We start from the raw sequence: 13,346 nt of genomic DNA on the forward strand, positions 1-13,346 counted from the left end.
TTCCTTCATCATTAAAAAATGACCTTTGCAGTCTCTATAAACCTATTTCAGTCTGAAGTCTATGTTGCCTGAACATAGTCTATGGCCACCTAGTCTATCTGAGGGAATTGTTTACTTGAGGAACTATCTTTCAAGCTTTGACTTTGAGTGTGCATTTGCTTGACTATTCAAATGTGCTTCTTGAAGGCAGAGAATGCTGGATTCTGTTTTCTAAACCACTCTGCCAATCTTTCTCCTAACTGGTACATTTAGCCACTGACAGAGATTATCATCAAGGAATTTTGTGGCACTTTCTGCAGTAGTTTGGTGCATTTGTGGGGATTCATCTTGTTTTAGAGGAGTTCCTTTATTTCTGCTTGTAAAGACAGTTTTGAGTCTATGAAGTTCCTACGTTGTTTTGTATCCATGAAGTTGTGTATTGTTCCTTCAAATGTGAATGAGAATCTGGCTGGATAAAATATTCTTGATGAGGTGTTCATTTCATGGAGTTTTTCTCACTACATCCCACCACTGTCATCAAGCCTAGAGGGTTTCATCTGATAAGTCTGCATAAAGCTTCACTACTTTGTATATAATTACCTTCTTTGATCATATTGCTTTCAGTATTCTAACTCTATCAATGGTTTTTGTCCATAGGGAGATGTGTTTTGGGAGATTCTTATTTAGATCTTGTTTAGCTGGATCTGTTGGGCCTCATGCATGTGTCCTTCTGCTTTGGCATTGCTCATCAATGAAGGCTTTCACTATTGTTTCTTCATCAGGTTGCCTTCCTGGCTCTAGGGAGCCCCAATGATACGTATGTTGTTCCTCTGGAATACATCCCACATTATTCTAGTTAGCTGTTGGTTTGAGCCTGTAGTTTTCTCGTTTCCATTCTCATATACTTGGTTGATTTTTTTTAATTGGCAATCTGTTCTATTATTTCTTTGAACTTATTAAAAATTCTATGCACTTACACTCTAAATTCCCTTTCAGAGAGATTACATATGGGATATTACTGATTGAGTCCTCAGGATTACAATCTTCAGTCTCTATCTGTGGTGGGGAGCTGCGCTATTTCACCGTGCTCCCATTTGCAGTCTAGGAGGTATATCTTTTCCATTTCATTGTCAGTGTCTGGGGCTACTCCACTGAAGGATGGAGATTATTTTGCAGCCAGTGCTGCCTTGCACACAGCTGACCGAGGCTCAAAGCCTGGGACTCCATATGTTTCCTGGCAGGAACTCCAGGGGTATGCACTGAAAACTGCCAGGTGCTGCCCCCAAACAAAAACAATTAAACAAAATGTTTAATAATCTGTATCTTCTGTCACTGTCCTCCCATTGTTCCTCGATTTGCTTAAGCGGGCCCAGTAACATTGTGAGACTTGTTACTGTGTTTGGCATACCGAATAAGTCTCAGGTAGCTTGCCAGGCTTTGCTGTGCGGGTGAGATACTCTTGGTAGCTTGCCGGGCTCTCCGAGAGGGGCAGAGGAATCGAACTCAGGTTGGCCATGTTGGCTGCATGCAAGGCAAACGCCCTACCCACTGTGCTATCGCTCCAGCCTAATCTGTATCATAATATGTCAATATCTCAGTGATAGAATAAATAATACAACAGACTGTTAATAATAATTAACAGATAATTTACAAAAAGCTGAATTTTTTTCTCAGAAATGTGTAACAAAACTGGCAAACTGCCCTATTAAAAAGGTGAAGAAATATATTTAATTGTCATTATTATTATTATATTGTGTGTTTATGTGTGTTATCTGTGTGTGGTTAAAGCCTAACACATTTTTAAGGCAAGAAAGTGCTTTAACACTTACCTAGCCTACAGTTACTCAATTTTGCTATGCTGAGTACACTCCAATTTCAGTTTAACTGACATTTTTCCATTGCCCCATAAATAAAAGCCAGAAAACTGTCCCTGATTATATGGACATGATTCCTCATGATTAAAACTAGGCTGTTAATAAAATGGATGTCCTTAGAGCTACAATAGGTTTAGCAAAGATGCCTAAGACTCCCTTGGAAGTAGAATAGTGATCCAGTAACAGGACATGGGCTCTGGGTTTGACATTTCTAACCCAGCTACAATCACACATTGTTCTCTCCATTATATTCTATCATTTTGAGAGAGATTTTACTTATCACACATCTCCCAAAGAGTGGCAATTTTTCCTTGAATCATCAGATCAATAACTCAATTTGCTTGCCTGTTGTAAGGGTGTTAGTTATTATATGGACAAAAAAGCTTTTAAAATGCTTAAAATGTAAGAACCATTGCTATCACATGACATAATACGAGTATGTACTACATTAACCTAAAAATCTGCCAAAAATACTTTTAATCTTCATAGAAATGGGGTATATATTAACAACAAACATATAATCACCAAAACAAGTCACACCATTTAAAAATTACAGAAACAAAAAGAACAAACTGCTGTGTTTGAGATCACTGGCTATCCTTTTATGGGGCAAACATATTTACTCTATACCAGATTAAAATTAAAATCCAGGGGGTGTGGTGCTGCCAGAAGGTCAACCTGTACCCACGTAGCAACTGTATCAACAGCTATCCGATGCCTTCAGGCTTCGTGATACCCCCAAATTGCTGTTGTGCCTCTGGTCGGACCCCAAGAACTCAGGACTAACTTTTCTGAGAAATTTAAAGGCCAAAAGTTAGATATGTGAGAGCCATGCCCACAAGCCACATCTGGCTCAGTTATAAATTAGCTCGGTAACTGGCCATAAATGACTCTCAAAAGAGATCAAAAGCCACAGTTAATCTTGGACTCGCACAAGGCTGAACAGACCAGGGTAAAACAAAGAGGGGCAGGTTAGCTTGGTGCCCACCCAATAGCCAGCCCCCAGTAGCCAGCCGCCTGCTTCCATAATCCAAAATCGCTGCCATGCCCCCAGCTGGATTCCACCACCTCAAGATGGACCTCACAGAAATAAAATTTGCTGAAAGTTCAGGAATGCAGGTTTTGTGACTGAAATCTCCAGATTTTCTCGGGGTCGGGTTAAGCTACCTCCTCTCATCTCCCTGTACTTCCGGAAGCCTTGGCATCCACACCCCAAAGCTGCCACCCAGTTAAAAAGCCACTCCAGTCTTACCTTCCTGATAAAAATACTGAACGTCCTGAACGAACATGATGACCTCTCAGTACCTGTACTGCAAGCCATAATGCACAAAAGGAAAAGGAGAGAAAGAAGAAAAGTTGCCTGCAATAGAGGCGGCTGGGGGTGAGTTATGGGCTACTGGGAGATGGTGGAAGGGAAACGGGGAACACTAGTGGTGGGAAATGTACACTGGTGGAGGGATGGGTGTTGGATCACTGTATGACTGAAACTCAATCTGAACAGCTTTGTAACGGTCTGCCTCATGGATATTCACTAAAATTTTAAAAAGATAAATTAAAATCCATAAACAGTTCACTGTCTTCCTCACATATTAAAAATAGTTCAAAAAGTTAGGGCTTTGCTATGAAGCTAACATCTTTACTTTTAGGGTTTGTTTCTTATGAGATTCTGTCAATGATGACCTACTTTCTGTTCTGGTTCTCTTTTACTGTCAAGACTTACTTTTTGATACCTTGGATGGATATTCAAAATAAAATAGCATTTTCCAAAAAGGTTTATTCATATTCTTCCTCAAAACCATTTAATAGGACGCAAACCATTTGACACAGTATTTTAAAATATGGGGAATTACCATATTATTCAGGAGAAATGAGTGCCATTACTCTATACTGCATTCCTACAGATTCATTAATGCATTAATTAATGCAGCCAGTTCCAGAGGAAACTAAGCTAAATAGTCCATAACAATTTTTGCCTGAACTTCATTTAAAAGGGTTGCACTGATAGTGTTACTACTACTACTGCTATTATTACCATCTTTCTTTTGTTTTCTGTTATTGGGCCTGGGGGAAATAATCAGACTTTTTATTCATTTACATACATGTCTGAAGCTCCCCTCATTCTTCAACACTCCCATCCCTGGTGGCTCTAGGATGCCACCCTTCTTGCGTACTGCTCACCAGCCAGACTACATGGATATGCTGAGAATTCTTTAACATATCTTCTCAAAACCTGGATGCTGACAACTTGATTAATATTAGAAAATGCAGCTGACACTAAGTGTATGTACATTCTTCACTCTAATGGCTGGTGTCATTTCTGAAATAGACTTTTCACCAGTGTTTAATGTACAAACCTCTATTTACTTTAACCTGACATTTACATGTTTCCATTATTTGTATTTTAATCACATTCCAATTTATTTAGGTTTTATTTCCTATTTCTAAACTATTCTGAAAAAAATGTTTTTATACTCAGAAAATAAGGGTACAGCTTAAAAGTTACTAACAAAACTGCAGCATCTAAAAATTTCAAATGTTAGCTCAAATTACTAATTTATTACTGATATACCAATATAAAAACCATAAAATAAAGGGTTCCTTTGAGGTATGTTTTAGAAACAAAACAGAACAAAATGTTGCTTACTTGATTGTCTGCAGGAATCTCACTCTGTCATTGATTTCATCTGGGATCTTACTGAGAATTTGTTTAAGTGCCCGTGCCTTTTCATTTAGGTCCTGGAATTCTGGCTCTGGTCGTTCAATCATATACTCTGATAAATACATAACAAAAAGTATCATAAAACATCCTATCCCAAATTCAAGGATTCCCAAAATCAACCAAAATGGTGAAGCTGGTAGGAAAAGTCAGGTCAGGAAAGACAAAGTTGCAGAATAGAATTAATTAGAATTCAATTTAATTCAGTAATATCAGGCCTCCCACTAAGAAAAATATCAGAAGATGAAAGAGTATAAATTTTCAACTTGGGATAAATACAGTTTGCCACAAAAATTTAAAAACAAGTGAAAATCAAAAAGGAAGAGTTAATCAAGTTTTTCAAACCATTTTAGATTTTTCAAAAACTTAAATATGAACAGAAGGATCTCTGTATTTGACAGTGGGGAAGAGAAGTTTAATACTTTTTACAGTGAATATGCAATAGTTCACGATATCAAAACCCAATCTATAAAAATCTTTGGCATGTGCTTGAAATATTACTTAAGAATACACAAAATTTGGTAATTATAAAACAAACACTGAGCTCAAAAACCAGCAATCTTGAAAAGGATTTTCACAGGGGCTTTGAAAAGACTGAATGAATTCACTGTAGACTTGGAAACAGTGTAACTTTACAACTGATCAGTATTAACAGACTGCAAATGCTCAAGGTTGGAATAATGATGATTTTCTTATGCCACAGAAACGAATAAAGTATGTATTTGGGGGAGCAGGAGAGATAGCACAGCATGTAGGGCACCTGACTTGCACACTGCTGACCTGGGCTCAATCCCTGGCACCACACATGGTCCTCGGTGCACTATAATGATTCTTGAGCAGAGAGCCAGGAGTAAGCCCCGAGAACCACCAGGGATTGCACAAAACCAAAACACAAACACTAAACTCTACTTTTGTATATTAACATGAAAGACATTATGTGCTTCTTTAAATTAGTGAGACAAAAATTTCTGAATTAAAAAAAAGTTTTTGTTTAAAAGAGCAAACATTAAAAACAGGAGAAACAATAGCTGTTATATTCTTCGGAGAACAGTACTTGGGAATTTAGGCTTAGTCAGGGGAAGCACTTAAGTTTTTTTTTTTTTCACTTTAGCATCATTTCAAAATAGTGGTTTTTTTTCACTCCTTTCAAATTTCTATTTGTAAATCAAGAGAAAATAACCACACTACTAGCTAATTTTCATGTGAAACTAGAACTCATCAAATATATTTATAGGAAAAAATTAAAAGATGAAATTTACTTAAAGCAATTTAAATCTGACAAATATAGAGAAAAGCCAAGAGCTATTTTTTATTTTAGGCAGAGTTTTCCCACAATGACCAAAAAAAAAAAAAAAACCAAAAACCCTAACAATGAAACAATAAGGATATTAAATAAGGAAAGATCCTTTTGTCAATATCTTTCAGTATCAATACTGCAAATCACAATGGCCAAAAGGCAGGAGAGGAGAGAGGAGAAGAGAGAGAGAGAGGAGAGGAGAGGAGAGAGGGAGAGGGAAAGGGAGAGAGAGGAAAAGAAAGAGAGGGAAGAGGAGGAAAAGGGGAAAGGGAGAGAGAGGGGAAGGGGGGGAAGGAAAGAAAGGGAGAGAGGGAAAGAGGGAGAGAGTGGGGAGAAAGGGAGGAAAAGGGAGAGGGAGGGAGGGAGGAGAGAGAGAGAGAGAGAGAGAGAGAGAGAGAGAGAGAGAGAGAGAGAGAGAAGTGAGAGGGGGGGAAAGTGCCTGCCAAGGAGGCAGGAATGGGGTAGGGATGATGATGGGAAGGAACCTGGGGACACTGGTGCTGGGAAATGGACACTGGTGGAGGGAAGGGTGTTGGAACACTGTATGACTGAAATCCAATCATGAACAGCTTTGTAAGGGCATATCTCCCAGTAGTTCAAAAAAAAAAGTTTCAAAAAAAGAAAATATTTTTCAACAACTATAAGAACCCTAAGTGACAGAAAAACAGATTGTTCAGGGATGCAAAATTTACATGCTCAAGGTCCTGAGTTCAATTCTCAGCCCTGCATTCAATCCCCAGTTCGATTTCCTGAGCACTACCAGAGAGGTCCTGTTAGCAAGCAGGACCTTATCTTTTGAATCTAAGCACTGAACCATTTAGGACAACTAAATATCACCGGGGGTGGGCCTCTATATTGCTTAGCCCACATCTTGCCCCAACAAAAAAATAAGAAAACCAAATGTTACTTCTGGTACCTTCCACGTCATCAGCTGCCATTCGAAGAAGGGATTCTGTGAAATTAACTTCTACACATTTTTTCTCTAAAATTTTCATAATAATATCCTGGGTGAGTCCTGGGTTTTCTTTTTCAGCCTAAAAAAAAGAAAAATCTCTTTTCAACTTTCCAAAAGTTAATGGGTTAGCATCTAGTGAGGATTTCTGAGATTGAGAAATTTATAATGGCAGAAATCTTTAAAAGAAGTTAGCATAAGGGCCAGAGATATGGCTCAATAGTAAAGCACATGTCAGAGTTCAATCCCTACAATGGAAAAAAAAAGTAATGGTGATGGCGTGCATCTATGTTTTGATAGTTTCTGTATCAGTAACTTTATAACTGTCATGACCGATTTCTCTTCTGCAATGAATCTAGTAACAAACATGGGAATAATAACTATAGATTTTGGAAACCCATCAATTACTCTTTCTTAGTTTAAATACCGAATGTTTAGCTTTTTTCCAATTAGCTAATATTTCAAATTGAGGATCAAGTAATAAATCACAAGTCATATCAACATTATTTTAGAGATTATTTGAATTTAAATTAACAAATTATCAAAACAAAGAAACACTGTCCTCCCTTTGTTCATCAATTTGATCGAGCGGACCCAGTAACTTCTCCATTTTGAGACTTGTTGTTACGGTGTTTGGCATACTGAATACGTCACGGGTAGCTTGCCAGGCTTTGCCGTGCAGGTGAGATACTCTTGGTAGCTTGCCGGGCTCTCCAAGAGGGGCAGAGGAATCGAACCCGGCTCAGCCAGGCTGGCTGCGTGCAAGGCAAATGCCCTACTGCTGTGCTATGGCTCCAGCCCAACAAATTATCAAGAAAAAAAAAAGTTTTCTTTGGGACACTTTCTTAAAGAATCACTTAATTTTTAGAAAATCCTCTTATTACCTCCTAGAGCTGTTTTCTTAAGGAATTTGCAATGGTTATGCTGCCTACACTCTCTAAGACAGTAAAATCTGATCATTTCCTAAAAGTACTGGTTTTATTGGTTAATTTTCAAATTCTAGCTTTCCCCAATAATTTTTATCCCACTTTACTATGTTTCCTAAAATTGTAATCCATGCTGTTTCTTTTTAAATGTCTACTAGCATTTAATCATCATGAAGATTTCCTTTCTTTTCTTGCCATAAAATTAAAGAACATCTAGAAGCAATTTCTGCCCTTAATCCTAAGAAATTCTGCTTCTTTCTAGTTCTTTCTTTTTCCATTTTTATACCTTGCTTCCCACTAGATTTCAAATATCAAAAACTTTAAGACTGTGGATTAAAAAATATTAAATATATACATTTATTTCACTCTAGGCCTTCCTTTACCTGCTGTCAAACGCTATTCAAAGAAAACATTTTCAGTTATGATTAATAATAAAGTGAATCCTACTGAATTCTGTTTCTTTATATATTTTGATATTTTCTTCCTTGAGTATATTTAAGACAGAACTTATTCCTTTTTTGATTTTTCTTTTTGTTTGGGGGCCACATCCAGCAATATTCAGGGTTTGCTCCTGCCTCAGAGCCCAGGAATAAGTTCTGGTGGGCTCAGGGAACCCTGAGTGGTGCTGGCGATGAAACCTGGGCGGGCCGTGTGCCCTACACACTCTACGATCATTGGGTTCCAAGATCGAAGTTTTTTTTCTAAAAAAAGAGTTATCTTTAAAAGTAATATAAATATGGTTACAACTGCTATCCATATTTACTTTATAAAATGCTGCAAATAACATACCGTACAGTTTAAATCAGTAGTTATTGACTAGTAATGATTTATTTTCCTTCACGAAGTAGCATTCTCTCTCTCTCTCTCCCCCCTCCCTCAACTCTCTGGTCTCTCTCTCTTCTTCTCCCCCACCATGTGTGCACATATACTTGTGTGTGTGTGTGTGTGTGTGTGTGTGTGTGTGTGTGTACACGTGTGCATTCTATAAAGCAAGGCAGCATTCACACTGAACTTTCAGAGAAACCAGTAGAAAAAAAAATGACCTCTGATTAGATTACAATAAGGTGCTGAAAGGAATGAATGATGAAAACCTGAAAACAATGTCCTCAGTATCAAGTTTACCTGAGGCCACAAACTGACAAAAGCTAGAACATCTAAGAAATCTCAAAAGGTCCCTAACTTTTTTCATTCAATGTACTTGTTGTCCCTTTAGAGTCACTAACAATGATGTTTATTAAGTAGTTAGGTTCAAACAATTTAAGTACTTACCTTCTAGCAACTTAGTAGTTCTAAAAATTAAACTAAAAGGAAAATATTTCCTCATTTTTAGATAACCATGATTAGTTATTAATGTCTGCAGCTCCTGAACAAGGCACAGATGTTCAAGTTAGGTTAGACTCTAGAACCTTCATTTCCTATCATACACTAATTATCTGTTACATCTGCTTTTATCACAGTAACAAACTAAAGGTCAACTTCGCAAAAACGTAGTCCAACATAAATAAAATATGTTGAAACGCAAAACTAACTTAGGCTAATAATTCATAAAAATGTAAAAAGATGTTAATTATCACTGCATTTCTTTAAAAAATTAAAATATCTCAAAGTAACCCTCCTTTGAGATACCTGATCTCAGAACATGGTATTGGTCAAGCAATATTTCCAATGAAGTTTTATTTAATGTCTCTATCAGCAATGACAATAAAATGCACTAGTCCTTAAACCAGAGACTCTTTCTGGTTTCCCCACAGAATATAACTAGTCTGTTACTTTCTGATATTTAATTTTCTTAATGTACTGAGCATGAGGAGTGAGGGGCTTTAGGTGAGAAACACACTCAACTGTGCTTAGGGCTTACTCCTGGCCGTGGGGTGAGGGATCACTCCTGGAAGTGCTCCGTATGTTTCCTGGGACCAAACCACAGTCAGATCTATGAAAGACAAGCACCTTAACATCTACCTCTCTCCTGCCCACAAAATCTTATATTATATATATATGTGTGTATATATATATATAATATGTATTATATAGGGCTGGAGCGATAGCACAGCGGTAGGGCATTTGCCTTGCACGCAGCCAACATGGCCGACCCGAGTTCGATTCCTCCGCCCCTCTGGGAGAGCCCGGCAAGCTACCGAGAGTATATCGCCCGCACGGCAGAGCCTGGGAAGCTACCCGTGACATATTTGATATGCCAAACACAGTAACAACAAAGTCTCACGATGGAGACGTTACTGGGCCCGCTCGAGAAAATCGATGAACAACGAGAGGACAGTGATATATTATATAAAGGCCTCTTTTAAATTCATCTGAAACTAACAAACCAAAAAAACTCCTAAGTCAATGCAAGACTAATAAAAATCAAGAAAATTTCATTAAAAAAAAGCTTAAGAAAACTCATTATTCTTTTATGAATGCTACTGAATACTAAGTATTGCCTCAGAAAGGACCTGTTAATGAAAATTTTGGAATTTCAATGGTGCAAGAAACTTGTATTCTTGGTGTCAAAAAAGCTGAAGAACTAAGCTTTGCCTTATTGGTACAATATTGTTGCAATGAGTACATTTTCCTTTTTGTTTGGCCACAAAGATGCTTCAAATTGTCCCTTCCATGTCTTAATAATGCTAAACATACTTATTTCACAATCTCATAAACAGTGAAAGACAAAAAAATATATAATGGCTGCTTAGATTTACCCAATGATTTGGAAGGATGTAATAAAGCTGATCTGAATGTATAAACAAGAAATATATTTCTGAATATTAAGCATACCAGAAATAGCTTTAATCCAACAAAATTTCTTGTGGTTAAGATATCTAATGACAGTATATATGCCACTTATCAGAAATATCAATAAACTAATGTTTATCATGCAAAGAGATTAAACTGGATGGGTTTGTAATTTAATCTTCAATAAAGATTAAATCTACAAGAAAAACTGGAAACCGATATGTAGAGTTCGACTGTTCAAAAGAAACATAATGCAAGCTACAAATAAAAATGAGCTTATGCAATTTCTAACGTTTTAATGACCAACAAAAAAGAGAAAGCTACCTGAAGAGTACATTTAAAATATACTCTTATCAAACAATATGAAACTTTTGAGTTCTTTTTTAGTCACGCCTTTTAACAGTTTATAAAATTGAGACCACTTTGTATATACTTTACAGGTGACAATAACTAACAATAATCTTGCCAGATTACTTACTGTATTTCAGAAACTCATTTTTATATATACTTATTAATATCGCAAGCTCCCCGTGGCGTATTCCATATGGCAAAAAGAGTAACAAGAAGTCTCACAACAGAGACGTTACAGGTGCCTGCTCAAGCAAATGGATGAACAACGGGAGGGCAGTGCTACAGTGCTACTTATTCGTACATTAAAAGGTATAAAAGAATATACAATAAAAGTCTCAATCACCTTAAGGCAGGGATAGGGAATCTTTTTATTACAAAGAGTCATTTGAATACAATAAATATTATTCTTATTGATACAAAATATTCGGGCGCATTACAACATAGCAGACAGAACTTGGGCAGCTATGACAAGACTGTGTATTTTTTCAGTTACATAACAAGTGATCACAAGTTTTCAGAACTTATACTGAGTGACAGCACAGTGGTAGGGCGTTTGCCTTGCGTGAGGCCAGCCTGGCTGAGCCAGGTTCGATTTCTCTGCCCCTCTTGGAGCCCGGCAAGCTACGGAGAGTATCTCATCTGCATGGCAAAGCCTGGCAAGCTCCCTGTGGCATATTCGATATGCCAAAAACAGTAACAAGTCTCACAATGGAGATGTTACTGGGCCCGCTCCAGCAACTCCATGAACAAAGGGAGGACAGTGCTACAATGCTATACTGAGGGCCAAATATTCCCTTATGAGTCTACTAAATCAACTGCCATCACTTTCCTATGATCTTTCCACAAAAATTCTCTAAATAAATGAATATATTTAAAGAAATAGTACCATTTCACAAGTGATTTTATACCTTGTTTCTCTCCCCAGATAACATTACCTGGTTCCTCTTAGTGCCAGGAAATGTTACCCTGCATGGATGCACGGTCCCTTTTGACTACTATTCAACATTTCCCAAACTTGCCAGTTTTCACAAGCACAGCATAAAATGTAGTACTGTAGCACTGTCATCTCACTGTTCTTTGATTTGCTCGAGCAGGCACCAGTAATGTCTCCATTGTGACACTTGTTACTGTTTTTTGGCATATCAAATACGCCACAGGGAGCTTGCCAGGCGCTGCTGTGTGGGCGGGATACTCATGGGAGTTTGTTGGACTCTCCGGGAGGGATGGAGGAATCGAACCCGGATGCAAGGCAAAAGCCCTACCCACTGTGCTATTGCTCCAGTCCATAAAATGTAAATATACTCATCAGTGCATATATCTACTGAAAGTATTTCTCATTTTCTCCAATATCTAATTTTACATTCTTTTCCTTGTACTACGTTTTCAAAGTATAGAAAGTATTTAATACTCTAAGGTACAACTCAATTTGAAACAGCCAACTCATAAGTGCTTAAAACACAAAACATGGGGCAAGTGATTATCAACGGAGCAGCACCATCTCCATACAATGAAAAATTTTATTCTCGGTGACTTAACTATGGGCTGGAGTGGTAACACAGCGGGTAGGGTGTTTGCCTTGCATGCGACCAAGATGGCCAACCCAGGTTCGATTCCTCCGCCCCTCTCGGAGAGCCTGGCAAGCTACCAGGAGTATCCCGTCCAGGCGCCAAAGCCTGACAAGCTCCCCGTGACGTAGTCAATATGCCAAACACAATAACAAGAAGTCTCATGATGGATACGTTACTGGGCCCGCTTGAGCAAATCGATGAACAACGGGAGGACTGTGACAGTGACAGTGACTTAACTATGTTAAAAAATAGCCTTTACTCCTACAGGTATAGATTTTTGTCTTATTTTCTACTTGAAAACATTGGTTATGTTTCATAATAAGATAAAATTTTCCATATTACAATTTCACAAAAGCGCTTTTAACAAATCAGGTAACAGTAAGAATTTGACAACATGCTTTAAAGTTAGAGAACACTCCAACACAGATTCTAAAGTAAATGATTCGAAGTTAAATAAAGCTAAGGAAAGAGTATTTATTCCAGCTTATTTTACAAGTTTTAAGCTTTACAGTGGACAATGAAATAGGCAGAGAATCGGTGAGAAGCTTTCACAGAAAGTAAATTTGTAGTTATCACATAATATATACCTATTTAAAGATAACATTCATTTTAATAATCAGAAGAGTATTTGTGCTTACCTTAATAAAAGCTGCTCTCAGCGTCTGAGCTGCAGACAGATTTACTCGTTCTAGCTGCAATAAAAATTTCAAATCCTTATTAAAATCTCTACTTGGGAAAAAGCACGTTTCTGATATTTTATCCTGTCATAACACCATTAATGTCATCATCACATAACAAAAACACTTCCAATTAGAAATCACAATTCTTAGAGTATCTGAAATTTCCATTAGAAACCAGAGCATTAAGGTATAGTTTTCTTTATTTAAAAAAATAAAAAATACATCCCTAGATTTACTTAAAATCAGATCAAAATGTAAAATCATGTAAGTTCT

At 37.4% G+C, this 13,346-nt stretch overlaps 1 protein-coding gene across 5 annotated transcripts in view; it reads right to left on the reverse strand.

Moving 5' to 3' along the window:
* Positions 1-13,346, reverse strand: part of PDCD10 (programmed cell death 10) — a 50,574-nt gene that overhangs the window by 9,312 nt on the left and 27,916 nt on the right. For all 5 annotated transcript variants that reach the window (XM_056110641.1, XM_056110642.1, XM_056110644.1 and 2 more), the window contains exons 3-5: positions 13,032-13,085; positions 6,783-6,900; positions 4,498-4,624 (exon numbers count right to left, since the gene is read on the reverse strand). In XM_056110641.1, the coding sequence (XP_055966616.1) occupies positions 4,498-4,624; positions 6,783-6,900; positions 13,032-13,085 (299 nt within the window). The remainder of the gene's footprint in view (positions 1-4,497; positions 4,625-6,782; positions 6,901-13,031; positions 13,086-13,346) is intronic.

This window comes from Sorex fumeus, unplaced genomic scaffold (assembly GCF_029834395.1).
Source record: "Sorex fumeus unplaced genomic scaffold, SorFum_2.1 ptg000010l, whole genome shotgun sequence".
Taxonomy (NCBI): domain Eukaryota; kingdom Metazoa; phylum Chordata; class Mammalia; order Eulipotyphla; family Soricidae; genus Sorex; species Sorex fumeus.